This window comes from Leptosomus discolor, chromosome 3 (genome assembly GCF_034619465.1).
Source record: "Leptosomus discolor isolate bLepDis1 chromosome 3, bLepDis1.hap2, whole genome shotgun sequence".
In the NCBI taxonomy this organism is placed as follows: Eukaryota; Metazoa; Chordata; class Aves; order Leptosomiformes; family Leptosomidae; genus Leptosomus; species Leptosomus discolor.
This window is the reverse complement of record NC_141393.1, coordinates 68,708,118-68,731,637: the sequence shown is the minus strand read 5'-3', so window position 1 is coordinate 68,731,637 and position 23,520 is coordinate 68,708,118. Positions and strand designations below refer to the sequence as shown.

Sequence of the window (23,520 nt, the reverse complement as noted above, 5' to 3'; positions counted from 1 at the left end):
CTCAGGACGGGCCGAGGGCTGGGAGCGGCCGCCGGCAGGGCGGTACGAGGGGGCAGGCTGAGGCTGCCTGCCCGCCCCCCTGCCTGCCCCACGGCTCGCAGGCGGGACGCGGGGCCGAGCCCCGGGGCGGTGGGGCCTGAGGAGCGGCCGCCCCCCCCCCCCCCCCCCCCCCCCAGCCCATCCCCATCCCCCGCCGAGCGGCCGCGCCGCGGGTCGCCGCCCGCCACCCGGCAGGTTGTAAAGTCATTAACTCCCTCAGCCATGCCGGCCCGCGCTCCGGCGGCGGCTGCTCCTGCTACCGCCGCTGGTGGGCCGCCTCGCCGCCTCCTCCGCGGCGGCTGCAGCAGCCGCAGCAGCGCGGCATGGCCGCCGCTCCCCTCCGCCTCCTCCTCCTCCTCCTCAGCGCCGCCGCCGCCCCCCTCGGCGCTAAGGTAAGCGGCGGCGGGTGGGCCCGCGGCGGCGGAGCCTCCCCTTTCTCCCTCCTTCCTTCCTTCCCTCCCCTCTGGGAGCCGCGGCGGGGCCGGGGCCAGGAGGGGCGCTCCGAGCTGGCGGGGCCGGTCCGGCCGCCCCGGGCCTGCGCGGGGCAGGGGCAGGGAGAGGGCGCCCCAGCCCGGGCTGGGGAGCGGGCGGGCGGTCAGGGGGGCGGCGGCGGCACCTCTCTTTTCCCCGCAGGTTTCTGGTTGCTGCAGGGGATAGCCTGGACTTGGGGGTCACCCTGCTGCCCTCCCCCTCAATCTTGAGGAGAGGGTTTTGTGGTGCCTCTCGCGAATTTACCCCGAGGATCAGACGCTTTGCCCACTCCCCAGCGGCCTGGCACTAACAAAAGGCCGATGGGGTGGGGGGGTGAGGACGCCTGAGGAGGCTTCCCAGCATCACCAGAAGGACCATGAGGGAGCAGGGCCTTTCCCCGATTGGGGGTTCGGCCGAAGCTGTGCCCCAAATTCATCCCTAGCAGAGGGTTAACTCCAGTTTAGGGCTGAAAATGAACAGATTTTCCTCTTCCCTCTCCTTCCTGCCACCCCAGGCATGGGTTTAGGCAGCTGCTTTCTCCACTGACTGGGGTGCATTGGGGAATCGAAGCTGCATGCTCCCCTCATCTCTGCTCTCCACAAAAGGACCTCCTCAGGCTGGACCTCCTCGTGGCACTTGTTTCACAGCAGTGTCAAAACCCCTCTGCCAGTCCCTTTCTCCTTCCCGAGGCCCAGCCTGGGAGAATCGCCCCTGTTACTGTGGCAGGGGAGGCAGAAATCCCAGCTTCGCAGGGCGCCGGCTGTGCCCCTGCCTTCACGGGTCACTGCGTGCATTGTAGCTCGGCGCTCCCGCTTCCCCGAGGGGAACCCAGCCGTATTTCTTTGCTGATAAAGGGATTCTGCTCTGATTAAGGAAGAGGAGTTTGGGTTGTGTTTACCAGCCCCACACCGCAGACTCCATGCCTGGGGTGAAGCAATCTCACATGAGCTATCTTAAACACAGAGAAGACCAGACGCCACAGCTTTACTGAGGATACTAAGGAGCAACAGCATCTGCTGTTCTGGGGTTGTCTTAATTTTAAAGCTCGAGTGTCTCATTTCCACTTGGTTTTTACCTTCACACACATCCGCTGCCTGTTCTGTTTACCCCTTAACTGTGAGTCAGAGAGAAACTTCAGGCAGAGCAAGCCAGGTCAAGCTAAACAGATGAAGTCCTTCATTTAGGACTGACCCAGATGGACTCCTCCATCAACATATGTACACAAGCCTTGGCTGGCTGTGGTTCTCCCTGCCCCCAGCAGCTGTGTCTGTACAGCACCAACGATGAGGGCATCTGGGGCTGGGAGGAGGGCTGCTCAGCCCTCCCCAGGACAAGCGCACACCGGTACTGTTGCCAGGTCTGCCCTGAGGACTCCTTTACTGCAGGGGATCCTCACAGAGCGCTCTGAGCAAAGGATTGCGTGTTGCGAGTTGGCCTGGTAGGTGTTGCTAGTATTGATTGGGGTCTCTGGTGCAAGATGGCACACAAAATGGTCATTAGGGGATTAACCTGCAGTTCCTCCTGCTGTCCCGTTTTCTGTATACAACATGATTATATGAAGAGTGTCATAGAAAGCCTCAGTTCATAGATGAGGTAAGCAAATTCCTACATGAGGCTAACTGCATTCAGTGCCTCTGAAAAACCTGACAGTAGAGACGCCTCTCGTGCACACTGCCTGTTACTCCCTTCTTCCCCTTCACAGATTTCTGTCCTTTCTACTGGCTTGCCCCAGAATAAGTGCATTATCCCACTGGAAGGGAATGTCCTAACTGACTTGGATCAAGTATTTTGTAATGACGTGCAGCATTTGCCTGTGAACTTTCTGTCACAGCAAGATTGTGAACGGTACATGATAGCTCTCCACTGGCTTCTGTTCACAGGTTTTCTAATTTGCTTATCCACACCTCATTATGTGTCCGAATTTCTATTACTTATGCAATATCACATCTACAGCAAGCTACCATTTTTCTCCCAGATTAGTGTTCTTCCTGATCCCGTAAAAATTATTCTGCGTTGCTCATTTTACCTCAGGATACCTTCCCCTCATGGAAAACTCCTTCTCAAATATCTTATTTCAGCTTTTCTAAGGAAAGTTTTGTGTCTACTTCCAACATTGAATCTCTCATACAAACTATCTAGTCCACCCAAATAGGATAAAACAATGACAGGATGAGAAACAGCTTTACAGAAACACCAATTCTTTTGTAAAATATTAGGGCATAATTGCAAACGCTATTGTTTTTTTCAGGGCTGTGGTAGAGTCTGTCACACTCTGGGAACACAAACCAGGGGAGGGGAACATGGTCATTCCTTTCCAGATAATAATCTGACATCCATTCCAAGCATTAAGACATCTGAAGCTACTTAGTATTTCAGTAAGTAGTGTGGTTTGCTTTAGAGAGGAGCCCTTAAGTAAAGGAATCGTGGAAATTTTTGGTAGAGGACATGCAGTTAACAGCCTCAGAAAAGGTCTATGAAGAATTTATTTAATTTTCAGCTGCTGTTTCTAGTAGTCTTATAAGCCCAGACAGAGTTGGGCAGAACAGTTTACAACAGCTACTGTGCCCTTCAGTGGTGGGCCAGCCCTTAAGGCATGCCAGGCTGCAAGGGAGAACCTTCCCCACCAAGCTCCTCTATTAAGGGAACCAGACAGGCATGTTTGTGGTCTCTCTTCCCAGACAGCTTTTTTTCCAGGACCCGGGCTCTAATGAATCTCAAGATTAGGCACAACAATAAGCAACACAGGAGACTGGGCCACCGACATGGTAATTGCAGTTATTCCCAGGTTTCTGGGAAACGCAGCATAGCTCAGAGCTGATCCAGAGCATGACAGGGAGTCAGCAGAGAATTTATTTTATCCCTTTCAGCTCTTCAGAAAGACCGCGTGGAAATCCGATAGGACGTCAGTCCAGGCTCACCCTTCTTTGCAGGGCTGAAGCATTTTGTTTGTGGCAGCCTTTGTTTGGCAGGGGGGAGAGGGGAAGCAGCTGCTGGGTCTTTGGTTAGACAGAAAAAGCTTTCAGCAATGCTGGCGTAGAGACTGATGTTTCAGTCATTGATATTGGCAAATCTGGAGACAGATGTTTTTTCCTGGAAAAGTTCCCTGCAGGTTGGGGTTCAAAGCTCAGATCCCCCCAACAAGGGGACGGGAGGGCAACCCTCACTTACTCAGTTGCGTGGCCTCCGGCATAGGTGCAGAGGCACAGCAATTACTTGGTTAGCCTCAGAGAGGAAGGACTCCAGCTGTATAATCACCCGGTGCCAAGCCACAAATGCCTCAGGGGAAATTCTTGCGGAGAGCACCTGGCTGAACTGGAGTATGGTCTATCTTTTCTACAGATGTAAACCCCAGGCCTTACAGTCCTCATCACCTAAAGAATTGTACCTGACCCTCTTACCTCCTTTAGGCAGAGCCCTCACCCAAGCCCAGACAGAACCAGCCTTATGAAGACTGGACCTATGCGCACCTCCTGCTCCGGTGTTTCTAAGCCTGCTCTGTTTCTGTGATTCTGTAGCAGAGTGCAAGTTAGAGCAGCTCCAGCATCTCCTGTAACCAGCAGAGTGCAAAAGACTTGTTGTAAAGCCCCTTTGATTTCTCCTTCTGCAAGGAGGAGGTGCGGGGGATTCACTCGGCCAGAAGGTAACTCTTGGGATTTGCTGAGGACCTTGGGAAACTAAAGCTAGGAGCTAATGTAGTCTGGAGTCTGTCCCACAGTCCTTAATTTATTATCTGGAAATTTGGAAAATGTAAGTATCTCTAATTAAAAACAAGAGCCATTTGTGTGTCATGGTTAATGCAGATTTATTTCTGACACGGATTGGAACCAGCTGCCCCAGCACTAAGTACCTGAAGTTCCCCCTCCATGTCACCAGGCCTAGGACTCGGGTGCAGTCATGCCGTAAGTCTCACTGGAGAGAGCTCAGCATTGTCCTTGCTTACACAAGGAAATAAACGCTCCTAGGCAAGGACTGACAAGGGAGCTTGGTCATGGAAAACCTGAGAGCCAAATCAATCTGCTTAAAAACTGATTGATTCCTCCAGTGTAGAGAGGAAGCAGGAACAGGGCTTATGGATATAGTGGAACACGTTTTATTTAAAAAAAAAAAGTCTCTTTGACTAGCATCCTTTGATACATCTTCATTTGGGCTCCTGTCATTCCTGAAAGTCACAGTGCAGAGAGAAATGTATCCTATTCTAACCGGAAGAAAGAGGCGCACAAAGGCAGAGATGCTGATCTTCCCCAAACCTCAGCTCGGCCACCGCATGCCAAGTCTCCTTGCATCCAGGCAAAACACCCAAGAGCAGTAACCCTGAAAAGGAACCTACAACTTTCTACCACTCCAAATACACAAAGTCTTTTTCGTATCCAGAGGTAGGTCAGTAGAATGGGCTATTTCACTTCCCTTCTGCCTGTTTCCCTTCTGCCTGTTTCGCCTATTTAGATTGTAGGATCTCTGGAGCAGGACTATCTAGGGGGTCACAGATTTTTATTGCCACCTGGGGAAAAGCTATGTAAATATTGCAGCTTTTGGTCCACCTGCCTTCCCTCTAGGCAGTCCATGTGCCTCATGTAACTACTCAGTGAAGTGATAAGACATGAGCTTTTGTTATTACCCCAGCTATATGAGAATCTGTGTTGTGCCGAGCTCTCCACACAGACACCAGATAAATCACTGGCATTCTCCTTCCCGACAGTTCTGAGGAAGTCCTCTTCCTCCACAGGCCTTGAGATGCTTATCACAGAGAAGCACAGAAGGGGTCAGGGAAAGATTTTAGCTGAGAATAGGAGACCTTTGGTTTCTTTTCTTTGTAAATGTGAAAGCTACTTAGTCAGCATTTCCATTCGCAGTCTGATAATATACAGTCAGATGAAAATTCTCGTAGGAAATGGGTTGAGATGATCATTTGGAAAAAGAGAAAAAAGGTATTTTTGAGAACATGTATATTTCTTTTAAATTTCATTTTTCTTTTGAGCAACTCAGCCGCTGGCCACAGCATTTGGTCCCTGTCAGGCCAGTCAGCTCCAGCCAGAACATCTAAGTACAGCAAAGAGTTTTGTTGTATTGTTTTCAGAATCAACTATTATAATCACTAGAGAGTAACATGTCAGGTAACATGGTGCTTTTTTGCAGCAGAGTGGGTTATTTTCAACATGCTCTGGCTATCACCAGGAAGAGGCACTATGCACATTTCCAACACACTAAGTTGCCACTTAAAAACATTTGCATAAAACCAGCTGCATGTCCTCTGCCCAGAGGATGTTCTATTGGCAGACACTGTAGAAATGACAAATTCTCAGGCAGAAATTAAACTACAAGATGAAGAACACTTTGGCTTTATTACACCATGAAAGAGCATAAAGCCAAGAGACAGTCAACCAAAACAGCGAACAGAGCACATCTAGTGATGGGCAAACCCTGCTGGGTTTTCTCACATCCATCAATTATGCTTTACAGACCAGTTCTTTGAGCAGGACTATCAGCCACTGTCACAAACCAGCATGTTTTACTAATAGTAGCACTGATACAACTTCCCTGACCCCTTACTTTAACATAGCAGCCTTCACACGCACGCAAATTACTAATTTTCTTCTACTAATACTGAAACACTGTCAGCATTTTCAGCTGGAGAAATCTCTTCCAGTCATTGTCCTGTGTTAAACTCATTGCTGCATTTAACACTACTCATAGCTGTATTTCAGTAAATAGCAAATTAGTTCAGGCACAGGCTAGTTTGCCGAAGTCCCTGGGAGCTTTTAGGCCATCAGACACAGGAAAATATTGCAAGAAAAAAACCCCAAAATGTACCTGAAACACACAGTCCCTTACCTGCTGGGAATTGTGGAGGCACAGCCAACAGTAGCCTGCTGTAATGACAGCATTAGGGCCAAAAGAACTCAGGTTTGCCAAATTTAAAGGCTCAGCCCCAGCAAGGCATGCTGGGAGAGGGAGCAATCCTCTGAGAGTAGTGGGATGCATGGGGAGAGGGGACAACAGCAAATGTAGGAGGCTCTGGTTCTGAAGGACTCTTGAGAATGACTTTTGTGAGGGTTTGAGGGCGAGGACCTTGGATCTGAGATGATTTAGTCACGAAGAGAAGTTTATTCGTTGAAATGCAGCACCAGCGAGTGACAGCTGCGTACCCCCAGCTTGCTGGCAGGCAGGCCTCCGCACGGCCAAGCACTGCGGTTCTCCCTTTGTGCCGGCCTCGTGTCAGACCCAGGCGGGCAGCGTGACCTGCTGTTCTCTCTGACTTGGGCTGGGAGCGACACTGTGGGGTCAGGCTGCAGCCGGCGTTACTGTCACATGCCCAGCCTGACAGCCCTTCTCTACATCATGTCATGAGAACCTGGAGGTATCCTTCTTCCCATGCGTAACTCAGTCTTGGAGGAAATGGGAGTTTTGAGGCATGTGAGCCTGCTGTGGCCCCACAGGGGCCTGATCCTGCCACAGTTGTCCCAGTGCTGCCCATTTAGAAGGCATCCAGGTGACATGGTCCCTGAGGGAGCTGCCTTTGGAAAGCTATCCTTCTCTGCCCGAGGTGGTGAGGAGCCAGGTGCTCCAGCTAACTATGCTCTGTTTCTGTCAGGACAGTAGTGAGGCATCAGATGGAGCTGGCCCCTGGGATGAAGAAGTCACCAAGTGGTGGGGAGAGTGGAGCTCCTGGTCCACCTGCTCCCGGTCCTGCGGGGGAGGTGTGACATCCCGGGAGAGGCACTGCTTGCGACAGAGGTGAGTCGTGTCCCAGCTGGAGCCCTTGGCCAGGTCTCAAGTGGCAGAGGGGAAAAGGGGTGCCCCTGACCTGCATTTTGGGGCTGGACATCTTGGGTTTGCAGGGTTGGCTGTTCCCTCTTGTGGCCTCTTGGAAAGGAAGGTGGCTGTTGCCCATGGGGTAGGTGGTGGGCAGGCAGTCGTAGGGAGGGCTGTTGAGGGAGAAGCACACCACAGCGGGGCAGGCAAGAGGCCCACTGAACACGTCACCCACTCAGCCTGGCTCGTCTGATGGGGGGAGCAAAGGGTTGGTCCCCTCTTGGGGCCTGTGGGAGACTTGAAGATGACAGGCTTATGGGCTGGAGAAGGCTATAGCTCTGTTCCTCTTCCCCTTTCCTTTGCAAACCCTCTCTTACTGTGGCTGCTCTGACCAACCTAGCCCTGATTTGTAGCCAGTTCCTGTGCTAAGGATGTGGGTACATATTCCCAGACACCTTATGGGGACTTGATTTACTCCTGGCAGCAGCCAGCTCAGCCACATCTCAGCAATTTCCCCTCTTTATTTGCTGCAGAGCTTGCAAGATTTTTCCCTCTGTCATTTATCTGGCTGTCACCTGACAGCATCTCCATTTGTCCCCTGCAGCCACATTTGTCCCCTACAGCTGCTACAGTCCTGCTGTCAGTTGGACTGGGTTTGTGGGAGTGGGGAGAGCTGGGGAACGTCAGCTGCCTGAACTCCCGCTGTCCCCTCCGGATCACCTTGCCACCAAGCCCTCCTCCTCCAGCACCTCACTAGCCTGTTACTCCAGGCTCCTGAGGGGTTAATGAGAGCCAACATCCTGCAGCACAGCAAGCCCACAGGGGCTGCCCACCCCACACTTGGCCCCTTCCCGTTCTGTGTGAATGCACTCCTGAGTGGAGGAAGCTCAAGCTAGGGCCCCCAACCTGCTCTCCTTCCTGCAGCAGAAAACTTCTTTTATGTGGGCTGGTTGGCAGCACGGCGAGGGTCCAGATGTGCTTCCGTCTGGACGTGGCCTCCCTGCTAACCGTGCTTGCCAGTGTCTCTGCCGCTGCTCCTCCTCCCCAGCACACCGTGGCCATCCTGGGAGAGCTGTGGGAAACAGAGGGCAGGAGGGAGCCTGGGGCTGTCCCACACCCCACACAGCCAGAGCAGCCCTTCTGCCCTTTGCCTGCTGCCAGAAGAGAGATTTTTCTCTCTATTTGGCATTTGCTCTATGCTTGACTCCACAGCTGGGGATGGGAGGGCTTTGCTGTATTTTGCTCCAGGGATCAAGTCTGAATTTAAAAAAAAAAAGCCCAATGTAAAACCCAGCCAAAATGTTTCTGCAGCTTTAAGGAGAACAGCTTAAGTGAGCCATGTACACCCATGAAACAATTTTTGCCTGAATCTGCAGGCAGCCTCTGCTTCAGCTGAAAGGGATGGCAGTTTTCAAGCCTTTTGGTGCAAATTTAGGCTTTGCCTACATCATGTGGAGCATTGCTCTGGTGGGAGAGCTGCAGTACCTCTAGCCAGCTTGAATATGGCTTCAAGTCCAGCTTGAATATGCCTACAGGGTTCTTTGTTACACAGTGCATTCTAAGTTCCTGGTACTGTTAACACATTGTTTGCTGCCATTCTTTACACAGACCACATTGCCTTAGCCTGTGGTCTCGACCAGTCTCCCTACGACTTCTCAGCTTTCAAGATTTTTTTTTGCCTTTGCGTCAGTCAAGGACTCCAGTATCCCCTGGATAACTCCTGCTGGCCAGAGCTAAAGCATCAAGTGTTGAGAAATTCCTGTGGTTTTGATCCATCATCTGCACCAAGCCTTTCCTGCTAATCTTTTGAAGTGGCCAGTCCCCATGAGTGCCGTCTCTCTGCGTATTGCACAGTGAATGCCGAAATTAACTCCCCTGGTCACTTCAAATCTTGGGCGCTTCCATGGGAGTGATAGATCATTAGGGTCTATTGTCCTTTTGTCACATCAGCCCTTTTGGAGCTCAGAGGTGAAGGGACACAGTGGTGGTGATACTACAGTTGCTCCCCATCTGCTCAGCCTGCCCCAAAAACGGGAGTAGCCTAAAATCACAGTCCACCTAAAAGCACTGAAAATGTGTTGCAGAAGAGATGTTGGCTAGTCTAGATCCAGGAAGCTTTGCTCTGAGAAAATGCCTGCCTTGCTTCTCCCCCTTAAGTCAGGCCTGACTTCTCTGTCATCCCCAATACCTTAGTGCTTCACAGAACTCCAGCTCATTTTCTTCCTATTTTGCAGGCTCCAGATGGCCCAGGCAACAAACGGCACCATGTGTGTTGGTCAAGCCAAGCACTACAAACTGTGCCAGCAGCAGGTGAGAACCATTTCCAGTACTGACTGGTCCTCACTGGGGGATGCGGGACTCAGGGGGTCACACTTGGAGCTGCAAGAGCGCCAGCACTCAGGGTGCGACTGGTCCATCAGAGGGGTGCAGACAAGGGGCACAGTCCACTCCTAGAGTGGCTGACAGTGTGCCTTTGAAGATGTGGGAGGTGGGCTCTACTCTCTGGAACCGAGAGGTGGGGGAAAAGGATATTAGAACATGTTTTTAGTAGGGTGGGAGGAGGGACAAAGTTTTTCCAGTGTGCTTTTGCCTTTGCTGGAAGTAATTTTTGCAGGACTGTTACATGGAGCTATCTGAGGGGCCCTTGGCGATGGAGGCCTGGCCACCTCAAAGTCCGTCACTTCCAGGGTGGACAGGGCACTTTTGTCCTCCAAGGATGCAGCGGGGACAAGCAGGTGTCACAACCATGACCGTGACATAGGGAGCTTTTGATCACATTTGTTCCCTCCATAGCCCTGCCCAGCCAACACAGCAAGCTTCAAACAGCAGCAGTGCTCCAGTTTCAATGCCAAAGCCTTTGGGAAGCGCTACTACCACTGGATGCCCCTCTATCCAGGTGGGTTTTCACACCTTCACACAAAGGATCAGGGTGAGAAAACACCCACAGGATCTTCTCAGACACAGAAGGGGAATGTCCCAGGCTACAAGGGATGGATGCTCCTGGCTGGTCTGGAAGTGCTTCCCTATGCTCCCTGCTTTGGAGAAATCGTTCCCTGTCTCTTCACAGAACCGCTCCACCCAGCCAGGCCTCCTCTCTCACCACATTGCTCCTGTTTTGGATCCTACATCAGCAAGCACTGGTGGGCAGACAGGACACGGGCTTCTCTGAGTTATCTTGGCTAACCAGCAGTCATCTTGGCAGAGTGGGTGTTCACGCTCTTCGTGCCTTGTACCATTTTGGCTGCCTCTGTCACCCAGCATGCTTCCCACTGGGTTGGTGGTGGGTTGTTCTGAACAGGATGCCCATCCATTTCCTGGACAGGCAAGACAGATTGCTTCACATGGGTTGCCAGTTGTCCCTTGAGGCCCAAATTGAGCTAGATATTACCCTCTTTCAGGACCCACCTGTTTTTTCATTAGCTGCCAAGGGGACATAGAACATCTCCATCTCTAGCTTCAGTTCCTCAGCTGAATAGAGTGTAGCTGACCACAGCCCCACATAGTCCATACCCCCTTACAGGTCTTGCTTCTTATTGTGTATTTATGTGTGGCCTGGGATCTGCTGATGCAGATTCCCATGTCTGGCACATGGGATAGTACTGCCAATGGGAAAGGGTATGGCAAGGAAGTATTTCTGCTAGGTGTGATCCCCAGCTGCAGCCTCATACCGTGACCCCTTTACAAAATCTATAGCCTTGGTGGGGGTCTCATCTCAAGCAGCAAGAACAAGAACATCCAAGGTGACATCAAACCATCAGTATGGATAAGAGGGAAGTCCCCTTCCTTACTGCCTGTCTCTGAGAACCTTGATCTGCGTGGTAACTTTCTGCCTCTGTCCATTCAGATGACTACACCAGTATCTCCAACAAGCCATGTGACCTCCAGTGCACCACCCGGAGTGGAGAGAGACAGCTGATGGCCAGAGCACAGGATGGTACCTCTTGTAAGGACAGGACCTATCAAGGGGTCTGCATCAATGGGAAGTGTGAGGTGAGGCTCTGGGAGGAGGTAGTGCAGAAATTGGGAGTGTTAAGTGTGTGACCGGACCTGCTGGTCATCGCAAAGCCAGGGGTCTCAGCAGGGAATTGAAGCTGAGGCCTGGCATGGAGTGATTACATTCACTCTTGAATGCCTATGGGCTGGAGGAGAGCAGAGAGGTTCACACAAAGGGAATTGTGTACGTCCATATGTTCCCATTGAGTGACAGCACTTTCCTCCCAGCCCAGAGAGGACTAGAATTGCAGGTTTGTTTACATAGTTATCCAATTTTTTTTTAAAAAAAAAATAATCTTCTGTTTGATTTTTCACCTCGGACGACAAGGACAAAGGGTGGTTGTATATAGTGTTACAGAGAGGTGCCTTACAACCTCAGAAAGGCCTGCCTTTGGAGTGTGATGTGGTATGTCATTATTTCAGTGAGAAGGATTGGCCTAAATAAAGAGACAGAAGGAACCAAAACAGCTTATCTGGGTCTTGCTCCATTCACCTACACGCACAAGCCCCTGCCCCAGCTTCAGGGACACAGTGTAGGTGGTCACAAGATGACACAGGTGAATTTCTGCTGCTGTTGGATTTATTCATTACTCCACTCCAAGCTAACCTACATGCCCACCAGAACCTCACCCAAAGAGCATGGTAGCATTTCCTTGAAAAGACCCTGACCTGTGGAGATAAGCTGGCCCCAGGAAACCCTCTCTTGTTTTATTCTTTGCAGCCAGTTGGGTGCGATGGGAGCCTGTACTCACCCCGGACGATGGACAGATGCAGGGTGTGTGGAGGGGACGGCAGCACTTGCCACCGTGTCTCGGGCAGCTTCCGAAAGGCAGTCTCACAGATAGGTACTCCCTGCTACCACAGTCCAGAGACTTCACCTGCTACTTCTTACCACCAGCTGGCATGAAGGGTGACTGGCTTGAATGCGGGTAGGAGTTTCCCAGCTGCTTGGTGGAAAGAGCTGAAGAATGCCACCCCTGCTTAAATGTCTGTATTTTGTCCTTTTCACTTAATCATCAGAGGAGAATGGTTTGATGTGCTGTATATTAGGCTGGTAAGGTTTCCCTTCACCTCTTTACAATAGGAAGCAGCTGGGGGTTTATTTATTTGTATTGATTTTGGCATCTTGTGCACCTCAGATAATGTGAAGACATCAGTGATTCTTCTTTTATTTGTGCTACGTGTTCATTTGGAACTTAAGCTCCTGTGATGAGGGTCACGGCATTTGTTTCAGCTTGCACTTGGTCGCCTGCTTTCTCCAGTCCTATGGCTGGCACAGCTGGGGGACAGTCCCTCTGAAACTGGGCTGAGATTCATCCGTTGAAACCTCATAGCCCATTCCTCCACCCACAGAAGGAATAGACTGTGGTATGCTCATTAGTAATTAATTAACTGTGGTTTGAGGATGTTTTGGAACATCATTCCACACTGTTGTTGTTTCATTAGTCAGACTAGAAAAGCACTCGGGCCCCTTTCCAGAGCAGGGGTAATGGTGTTAAACTCTCTAGCAGTACAGATACAGTTTTGGCCTCCCATTCCAGTCCTCAAAATCTTACAGAACAGCCAAGACCTGCATTTCTAGCAGGAAAGACAAGCTGCCAAATCACACAACTTTAAGAGCCTTCTTATTTCCTCTGCCTGTAAAGGTCAATTTTTAGGCTACTCCTGAGACAAATTCTCCTGAGTCAGGAGCTGAGGGGACCTATGGTCTTTTCCATCCTCTGTTCAACATCAGATTAGCTCACGTGATCACTGGTAAGCTTTTTCTGTGCTCTTGCCAGAAAAGCGTAAGAGCACGTTCATCTGCACACTAAAGCCAGACTGTTACACTTGTGCAGTTCCTTCCTGACTCCAAACCCAGCAGTGCTCAGACTGAGCCTTAGAGACCTGTAATGGGACTTCAGAGGGGAGCTGGGATTAGAGCTCACAGACTGGCACAGCATGCATTTATGTCCTTAGCACCCTGCCCCTGCAGGGCAGCGCTGCCCTCCTACATACACACTTGTCCCACGAGCTGCTTTTCCTACCCAGATCTTTCTATTCTGTCCTCAGCATTTCCTCACCCTCTGTTCCCATTCCTCAGGTTACGTGTTCATCACCAACATCCCTGCTGGTGCCATGGACATCCTCATCACTGAGCGCAGGAAAACAGAAAATATCCTAGGTAAGCAGAGGAACCAGATGGATGTGGAGATCCCAGTTTAGCTGCCTGGGAGGTGGGAGGTGGGCTATGTGCACCCTCATCTGTGCTGTGAGAGAGCTGTCTGTGAGCACTTCCTCCAGGGTAGCACAGGGGCACTTCATCTCTCCATAAACCAAGGCTACCACATCTCCAGCAGCCAGCGGCAGGAGGGACATTTGGAAAAGAAGCTCACTGTGGGCAGTCCCTGTTGCGAAGACATTTGTGCTCTTGTTGGAGAGGGAAATGAAAGCAGCAGGCATTGAACAGCACTGGTCTGACCTGATCTGGAAGATGAACGCTGGAGAGCCTGTGGTTCTTTTTCTATCGGGCTTTCCTCCGTCATGAGCTGTTTGCTCTCTTCAGTGTCGGTGCAGCCCCGGTGCTCTGCACGGAGTATCACGTTTGTTCATTTTCTCTCTCTTTGAAGCACTCGCAGATGAATCCGGGCATTTCTTCATCAACGGCAACTCTGCCATTGACAACCCCCAGAACTTCAGGGTAGCTGGCACGATCTTCAAATACCGGCGACCCTCAAGCCTGAACTCAGATGGGCTGGAGTATATCATAGCTCACGGGCCCACTAACCAGTCTCTGAATGCCATGGTATGTGAGGAACTAGTTTTAGGCTTTGCTGTCTTGCCTGCCCCGAAATTGTGAGCCTCCCTCAGACAAAGGGAATATTAACCTGGTTCCCAAGCCAAACCTGTGTAGGTGGCTGAGGAAGCCAGATACTGTCTTGGGGGCAGGGGGGGTTCCTCTTGGATTTAAGAGGATTCTGTCTTCTCTTAACATCCATCACAAAATGGATGGGGCTAGAAGAGATCTCGGAAGTACATGTCCTTAAAATAAAGTTTTCTTTTCTTTCTCTGTTTCCTGCAGTACTATAACTTTAATGGGAAAATGCCACACATAACTTATGACTACACTGTACCACGGTCACCACCTCTCCGAACTGCAGCCCCTGCTTTAGACAGACCTCTGTATCATCACCTACCAGAGACCAGCCAGAACCATCCCATTCCAGCCAACTCCAGGGCTGCCCAGGACTTTAATGCTACATGGCTCTCCCTGTCGCCAGATGACATCAGCGAACAGCTTCCTCTAACAGAAGGGCATGAAGATTTAGCCTTCAGCAACTCGCACTTCTTCCAGACCAACTCCACCAGTCAGACTCCGGACTGGGGCTGGGAACAAGGTGAAGAGAAGAAGTATGACTTCCAGATAAGACAGGTCTACCATGCAAACACAGGAGAGGAAGAGGAGGAGGAAGCAGCAGCAGTTGGTGGAGAAACAGAGTTGGGTTAGTTGCTTTGTTTTCCCTTCTCTCCCATTTTGTTCATTGAAAGCGGACATCCCATATTGGTCTTCTTGAAATCTAAGGTGGCTTTACCATCAGGTCGGACAGGTAATAGTGGGGTAGAGACAGTCAAGGAGCAGCAAGGGCCGGTAGCTCCATAAGAGAAGGGGGGCTGGGAGAGGGTGGCCATGATACAGATTGGACAGCGCCCTCTCAGGCAGGGCAGTCCCACGGCTGAGCTTGGCAAGCAGGGCAATGACAGCAACAGGTCCTAAGAACAGTCCAGTGAAAGCAAGGTGACAAGTCAAATCTGAGGTCAATCTGGGAAAGCCAAACAACAACTCAGGAACAAAGTACACCTGCAGCATTGCTCAGGCCAAGACTAGAGTCCCAGGCCTGAGCTTAAATGGAGCTCCTGAGCAATGGGCAGAGCATGCATATGAGGTTGGTCAGGGCAATTAAAGCCTGTTGGTGCACCCTGGTGGCAATTAATGATTTTGAGGCCAAGTATTGAATGGTTTTTGCCTTGTTAAATACCACATGGTGAAGTATAAGCCATCCAATATAGTTAAAGCATCTCTATATTTTTCTTCCAGCTCTCAGGCTCAATCAAATTTCCCTCAGCACAGCTGTACCCTACAGCATGAGGAGATCTGAGCTTTCGGAGAACAACCACATAGCATCCTCCAGGCTTCGCCTCTTCAGGCGACTGTGTCACCGAGACCTGCGCAACACTGCCTTCTGTAGGGAGCTGCAGCACCTGGCAGCCAGGCTGGCACTGAGGAACTCCACAGCAGGGCTGCGGACTGAGACAGCTGCCCAGTGGCCTCAGGGCCTCCACAAAGCACCGGCCCATAAGAACTCACTGGAGGACTTGAAAGTGGAGGAATTTCCTGGGAGTCAGGGAGAAGCAGCCAACTACAGCATGAAGGCATCTGTGGAGAGCCCTCTGCTAGGTGCCAGCCCAACCATGGACATCAGCCAGGCAGAGCCTTTGCAAGCCCCTGGCACTGAAAGGTGGCACTTGATTTCCTGAGCAAAACAGGAGCGTGGTTAGCGGGGGAGGGAGGGTCAAGCCAATCCTGTGGTAGTCTCACTGCTGTCCTTCATGTCCCCATTTTCCAATGTCTATCCATGCAACTGCTGTAGATGCTTGACCAATGGTGTGTCCTCCAAAGACTGATTGGTACAACTGGCTTGACACAGAGCTCCCAGAATTTATTTTTCTCCCCCTTCCTCACTCTGAGGGATCCATTTAAATGGGTTCTGAAGGACCTGGGGCCAACACTAATGTGATTGTAAAGAAGGCCAGGAGTCTATAGCACATGACATACACATGTTTACCAGCACATCATGCCCCTCTGTCCCATTCTTGTGGGCACACGTGTCTCTAACTTCAGTAAACATTTGGCAGGAAAATGAGGGCCAACTTTTAAACGTTTCTGACAAGTCACATGTCAACTCTCCCGCCACTTTATATGATGGGACCTTGCTTGAGCTCCCCTTTCCAACCTAACATCATACCTCTTGGGGTGATAGCGTGAACTGAGTATGAGGGCACCTGCATGTTCAAAAGACTATAATGTTGGCGAGTCTCACTGAATGATGCCTCCTCACAGAGGATGTTAGTCCATGGCTTTTCACAGCCTTGCAAGTCGAATTCAGGCGGTGGATCAAGGCTTTACACTCTTTGTTTATCAGTGGTCCATCTTACCCAAGGTGGGAGAGATGGAGAGTGGAAACATTTGGTTTCCTCCCATCTTCAAAGACAGCAAGGAGGAAATTTACTATATTTTTTTTGTTTGCAGCAATTTTTCATTTTTAGCTCATGCTGCCTGCTTTTTCTACAGCAACGAGTTTGACGTGAGCCCCATGGGCCATGATGACATTAGCTTGGCTGACATGTATCGGTGGAAAGTCTCAGCTTATGCCCCCTGCAGCTCCACGTGCACTTCGGGTAGGTTTGGCTTCAGGTGACTGATGACACGAGGTCCTTTTTGGCTGTTGATGGATGGAATACTGGAATTTTTTAAAATGCCAGGTAGAGGTTCAAATGCAGTGAGCATTCCAGTAGTTTAATCGTGGTGGAAGGGGGCTTTTAGATCTGATGGAGCCTGACTAAGAGGGTCTTTATTGCCCAGCAGGTATCAGCACCTCCTATGCTATGTGTGTCCGGTACGATGGAGTGGAAGTGGATGAAACATACTGTGATGCCCTGACCCGCCCAGAACCTACTCACGAATTTTGCACAGGGAGAGATTGCCAGCCTAGGTGAGTGGAAATGACATCAGCTGTCCATGGGGACAACATACCTTCATAAAGATTGGTTCCTGCTCAAAGTATACAGCCATTTCTGGGATGGAAGATACGCTTAAACAGCTAAGCCCTTGTATCCCCTTGTAAGCAAAAAGAGGGAAGGAATTTGCTGTCTAAATTGCCTGCTGAGGGCAAAGTTGGCTTTCAAGACCAGCATCAGCTTAGCAGAGACGTATATGTGATGAGCAGATTCATAGCAGCAGCTACTGGATGAGTAAGTCCTAGGCGTGCAGGCACACCCCAGCCACCCTGTGTACCTCGTCCCCCTTACCTGGGTTTTCCTTTGTGCTTTCTCTCCTGGGGGCTGCTCGTGGAGGTGGGAGACCAGTCGGTGGAGTGAATGCTCCAGGACCTGTGGTGAGGGCTATCAGTACCGCACTGTGCGCTGCTGGAAGATGCTGGCTCCAGGCTTTGACAGCTCTGTTTATGACGACCTCTGTGAGTCAGCCGGGCTGGCCAGGCCCATGGAGAGGAAAGCCTGCAAGAACAAGGCCTGTGGGCCCCAGTGGGAGCTCTCCGAGTGGTCTGAGGTAGGCAGCAGGGGAGCTTTGCTCCCAGAGGTAAGCAGCCAGGGCTGGGCTGGGGCCTGGAGGAAGGTGGCTGGCAGATCCTGGGTGCTGAGGAAGCCCTTGGCCAACTGCATCCTGGGGAAACAAGGACTACCTTTACCCATGGCTCCCCTGTTCTGGCACTAATCAGTGGGCAAAGGCCATTGCAAAACATTTTTACTAAGGTCACTTCTCAAGCAGGTAATTGACCAAATGAAAGCCCTGCCAGCAAGAGGCTTTGTCTTCTTCTTCCAGCAGATCTAAATAGTTCTATGATTCTATCTAATTAAGGGTGAATGGGGAAACATGGAGACATAAGGAAACTAAAACCCAATCAAAATCCCTTGGATTGACTTTCCACAGCCTCCTTGGGACTGGGCCAGCAGCCCAGTGACCTTGGACAGCAGTCTAGGCACCAGCATCTTGGAGTGCTGCAGCTTTAGGACCCAAAGTAAATAAGCAGCAGAGATAGAGATGGACCCACCTTTTTCTGTGGCTGGTGGGGCCCTCCTCCTCTCCTCTAATGCGGCAGGAGGAAAACAGGAGGAGGCATAGCTGCCTCCCTTGCCTTTGCTTGTCCCTGTTGTTCTCCGCTTCTGAGCCCCGGGACTGACTCTGTATGGCCATTGCAGTGTTCGGCCCGGTGTGGCACGCAGGGGACAATGAAGCGGGAGGTGCGCTGCTCGGTGGAAGCACCCCTCTGCGATGAGTCCCGGAAGCCCAGCGGCGAGAAGGCATGCACAGGCCCGCCCTGCGACCGCCGCTGGACCACTTCAGACTGGGGCCCGGTGAGTCCAGAGGGTCTGCTTCTCCTTGCACCCAATGCCACGGTGCAGGGCTGGCAGGAGGGAGCAGGTGAGCAGTCATGCTACTGCTCTCTTTTGGCTGTCTTCTGGCGGAGGCTAAGCTAAAGAAACTAGAATAATCTGTATTTTTGCCTCTCCATGCTGTAAGTTTTCATTAGCTGTGAGGTGAGCTCCATTCAGTAATCCGGGAAGCTCACAGCACCTGGAGAATGGAAGCCTCTGACCATATGTACCTCTAAAGACCCTTGGGATCCAGTGCTACAGTCCCAGTGGCAGGGCTAGGCTCTGGACTCGGGTCTCCCGGCACCATCTATCCTGACCTCCACCCTCCTGCTTTCTGACATGTCTAAATGCCCTTTATTCCTCCAAGTGCTCAGGTTCGTGTGGTGAGGGACGCATGAGCCGCTTCATCACGTGTCGCAACCTGGAGGGCAAGGTGATCTCCAACTCGCAGTGTGACCCAGCCACCAAGCCCCTGGCTGTCCATCCGTGTGGAGACAAGAACTGCCCTGCACACTGGGTGGAGCAGGAGTGGGACCAGGTAAAGCCAAGCCCAGTCCTGTGTCCTCAGCCCTCTTTCCTACCCCATATCCCACAGGAGATGGTGGGAGCCTGGTTCCCTTAGTGGAGCAAGGTTGTATGGTGCAACCTCCAGCCACAGGGCTGTACCCTTGTCCTAGTTCCTTTTAAAAAGAGGGAAGGAGTAATGAATACCCCAGCTTGTCCTCCGCATACCCTATAGACCACCCCAAAGTTTGGGGCATTTGCTGCCTTCCCAGGGTCCTCCATTGGAGGGCAGCAATGTCCTAAGGAAATCATCCTCTCCCACCTCTGGCTCCCAGCTGGCAGTTGCAGACACCTCAGCAGAGCTCTGTGTCCAGAAAGTGCACTCACCCCGCAAAGATTTTGGTCCCACCACTAAAGAGAAAACTGCAACAAAACCAGCTTCATCTCTGATAAATAATAGCCAGAGGTAAATCTGAACCACAACCCAGATCCCTCCCCAGAAGTCACATCCAGGCAATGACTGCATACTTGCCTCGGGACTTAAGAGTCCGGTGATCATGGTCCAGGTGTCCCATCCTACCAGACAATTGATCTCTGCCAGTCTACTTACTCTCCTCCTGTTGCTCAAGGTCTAGAGGCTTTAGGCTTCCTGATGCAAGCTGATCCAATTCCCAGAGCACCCACAACACGTCAAGTCAGTTGCGGGGTTTAGGCTTCGTTTTTAAAGTCTCGAGCAACATAGGGGTTCACAGAGCTCTAAGGAAGAAGGTTTCTAGGGAATCAAAGAAGCAGCCAAGCCCTCTCTTCTACTACCATAGCTAGACCTTTGTTCTCATTTTGCTACCCTTTGTAGCTGTTGGCTACATTCAGCTGAGTCTCCCTCCAGCACTGGTAATGAGCACAAACTGGTTAAACCTGGGGACTCTGGGCAGTCCTGTAATCCTCTGCTGCTCTGGCCTATGGTGTGGGTCACACAATACTGCAGTGCAGTTTTTCAGCTGTCTCCAGGCTATTAAACTCACCTGAACTCTGAAAGACCAGCTGAGCTCCCCACCTTTGCGTGTGTCAGCTTCTTTGCCTTTGCTGTGTTCTCGCAGCTGTTCAGCTCTGAGTTCACAGGAAGACGGAGGGCGGCTGCAAGCCAGCTGTGCTGGCCCTGCCATGGTGAAGAAGGGCACGAAGCAGTGAAATCTCAAACTGGCGACTGCCTCCATGGGCATCAGGGAGCAGAGCTGAGCTAGAATCAGATGCTGCCTCCCGCTGCTTCTCTTGGTGGTATCCTGAGAGAGTGAGTCCTCCCAGCTAAGCCTCCATAGCCTTGGGCTCAGCAGTACTTGTCCATGCAGATCACCTGCAGTGCACCAGTTTGGTCCCCTTGGGCCCACGCAAAGCTTGTCAGTACTCCAAGATGTCGATTGCTACATGAATATGCTACGTGTTTTTTGAGAGCATAGATACACATAAGACAGAAACAGACTCTTGTAGTCTTACCTTGGCTGCTCCACGTCCCTTGTGGTAGCTGCTGTCAAGGCCAGCCAAGGTGAATTCAGCATCCCCAGTGCTGGCTAAACACAAATTAACAGCTCTGTCCTCAGTCCCTAAGAAATTCAGCTCTTTTGCAGACACCCGTTGCTCCTGTGACCTGGGCCGCACTACCTCCATTAGCCTGGTGCTAGCACATGCATTAAGCACCTTGCTCTTGAGCAGGATGCTGTCTTACCTGCAGCCTGAAGCTCTACAGCTGAGAAGCCTCATTTGTTACCTGGCTGTTACGGTCTCTTCCCCAGTGCGATGCCAGCTGTGGGCGAGGGATGAAGACCCGGGTCGTCCTGTGCGCGGGCCTGGAGAATGGTGTGTACAGGGAGTACTCCGAGAAGCGCTGTGAAGCCTCACAGAAACCTGAGGAACAAGCTACCTGTTTCAGGAGGCCATGTTCAACATGGTTCACTACCTCCTGGTCTCAGGTAGGGCTCAGCGTGGTGGGGAAGGGGGAGAGGAGGTCTCATGACCCTGGTTGGTGGAGCGTGACCTGCACTGAGGTTTTCTGGCAGCCTGTTCTGCTGAGGGCTCTGTTAGGTCTGGATGGGACCATGAGCTCTGCTCTCCTGCAGACCAGGCAGCAGGTGGAGGGATTGGCACACACAAGCTGGAGAAAACCGTAGAAGAGCATGTGGATTATTGCCTTAAGCAAGAACATGCACCACTGCAGGCATACAGGACACGGCAGTGTCTCCTCCTCTGCCGGGAGTCAATGTTCTGCCTTTCCCTGCTTTCACCTGGTTTTAACTGGTGAGCGTTTAGGGAATGGGAGGACAGTGGAAACTGGGCCTGGCTCACAGCAGCCATTTTCTCCATCTTCTATCATAGCATCAATACTCAAAGCAAAACCAACTCTTGCGTTGCATTAAAGAGCTGAAAGCAAAATCCTCCCTTGCTCTGCCCCAACTCTGGCTCAGGGAGGCTCTCCTCCAGCAACAAAAGAGGAGCCTAAGTTTGAGGTCAGTGTGGGATTTGACCCAAACCTCCTCAAGAACAGTCTCCAAAGCAGGGACCAGGAGGCCTCGCTGGAAGAACGAACTTGGGAACTACAGAAAAAAAAAAAATTAATGCCTCTTATGATCCCTTTTGTCTCTCTCGATCCCGACAGTGTAGTAAGACATGTGGTGCTGGTGTGCGACTGCGTGAGGTGAAGTGTTACCAGGGGGAAGCACTCGCTCAGGGCTGCGACCCCACTTCCAAACCAGAAGCCAGGCAGACCTGCCAACTCCAGCCGTGCCCCACAGAGGCACCAGGTAAGACTGGGAGGGCAGGGAGGAGCCCTTTGCTCTGTCCAGCTCTCTGCTGGGGAAGAGTATCTCCTTTTTAACCCCTTCTGTGGATGCTTCTGCTCCAGAAGATGACTGTGAAGACAAAGCGACAGCCAACTGCGTGCTGGTGCTGAAGGTGAAGCTGTGCTCTCACTGGTACTACAGGAAGGCTTGCTGCCGGTCGTGTCGGCTCAGGTCACCGTGACTGCTGCCAGGCTGTACTTCCCTTCCAAGTTCAGGGGCAAGAGCCCCCTTGAGCTGGACTTTACCACTTGAAGCCACCCCACTTGGCTTGGCTGTGGAGCCAGTCCCTCTAGACCAGCCTGCTCAGCAAGGAAGGATTCCTAGGACTTAGTCATCACTGTTCCCTCTCCACCAAGAGGATTTTACACAAGACAAACCATCAGTTCCTAGAAAGCTACTGAGAAGTGAGTTGGGAAAAACCTGTCCCTGCTGTCGTCATCTCTGAAGAGCTCTAGTTGGAGGTGGTGGGACGCAGAGGCCAGCCCGCAGCAGGGCACAACAGCAGCCATCTCTCTGGTCTGCCCTGCAGATTTTTCTACTACAAGGGCAGTTTCCAAAACACCGAAAAATTCTGTGTCACAATAAAGAGATAAACTATAAAACTGTGTTTTTTGGATGCATGTACCTAGGCCAGAGGCAAGGGAGGAGGAACAAAAGCAGGAGCAGGAAGGGTGGGGAAGAAAAATCCTTGCACCAGTACAGCTTCCAGGCAGCACCGGATAAACCCCATTTTGTGTTGCCCGCCAAAGAACAGAAACCACTCCTGTTTTGTATTTCAAAGTCCTCATTTATTTCTGACATTGAATTTGGACCCATAGCTGAGCAACAGAGAATAATAGGAGGAATCTGGAGTGGAAAAAATCTGGGATCCCTGTCCCTACCCCATCCTGTTCCTCCGCCATCCCCAAAAACCTTCTAACCCACAGTTGCATGTCCCATGTTTCCAGCCCTTTCAGACAGTGCTTTCCCTGTAGCCGTGCCATCCCCAGGGTGTTGTGATGGCCGTGAGGATAACCCTCATCTTGGCCATCCAGCTACGCTGGAACTGCCTCACCAGCCTTGACACCTCGTTAGCAGGTGAGAGGTCACACTTCATTTGCATGTGATGAAGATGACGATGCAGTTGCCTTCCTTTCACCAGAAGGGTGACTCGCAGAAGCAAAAGCCCCCTGTGTTATTCCCACCCTCCGGAGGTCACGGCTCAGCACCATTGTGGTGGGAAGCCTTGCTGCGTGCCAAGAGGTAGAGTTGGATGCTGGGAGCCGCTGTGCCCGGGAGCTGGCTCTGTGCCCTTTGAGGGGATGGCGTCGCAGGGCCACCTGGCAGAGCTGTGCGGGCAGTAGCCCACAGATCATGCTGGGGGATAGTAACTTCTTGGGGCTCCCAGCAGGAGAGTACCTAGCTGAGCAGATGCTCTAGTGGGAAATGACGGGATTTACTGAGTTAACCAAGATTCTTTTCCAGTTACAGACGATATTTTCAGGGAGGAGTACTGGCTGCATGGGAAGAAGTAGGAGCTATGGACTACCGGCCAGTGGGATCCAGAGAGCTTTGCTGCTGCTAACTTTTGTCTTCCCTCCTGCCCGCCCTTAATGTGAGAGGATATTTAAAACCCGCTATCACTATTTGAAGAATGGAAGGAGACTCTCTAAAAGAGTTGCAGCTAGACTGAGTCTCAGGATAATGGAAATATAACGTCTTTCTGGACCAGAGGTGGGGGAGATGGTGCATAACATTTGCTCAAAAGGCTGTGTAAAATGCAGGCTGGGACAAGGTGTTT

At 51.5% G+C, this 23,520-nt stretch overlaps 1 protein-coding gene across 1 annotated transcript; it reads left to right on the top strand.

The window, feature by feature from the left end:
* The first annotated feature begins 362 nt into the window (after positions 1 to 362).
* On the top strand, positions 363 to 21,921 carry LOC104346033 (ADAMTS-like protein 2). Its single transcript, XM_086462953.1, has 18 exons — positions 363 to 431; positions 7,100 to 7,242; positions 9,495 to 9,570; positions 10,054 to 10,156; positions 11,105 to 11,250; positions 11,975 to 12,098; positions 13,337 to 13,417; positions 13,863 to 14,038; positions 14,315 to 14,735; positions 15,329 to 15,749; positions 16,583 to 16,689; positions 16,874 to 17,003; positions 17,365 to 17,578; positions 18,229 to 18,384; positions 18,773 to 18,943; positions 20,697 to 20,873; positions 21,557 to 21,701; positions 21,803 to 21,921. Exons 1-18 carry the CDS (start codon positions 363 to 365, stop codon positions 21,919 to 21,921), a joined length of 2,979 nt encoding a protein of 992 aa, XP_086319079.1.
* Positions 21,922 to 23,520: the final 1,599 nt, after the last annotated feature.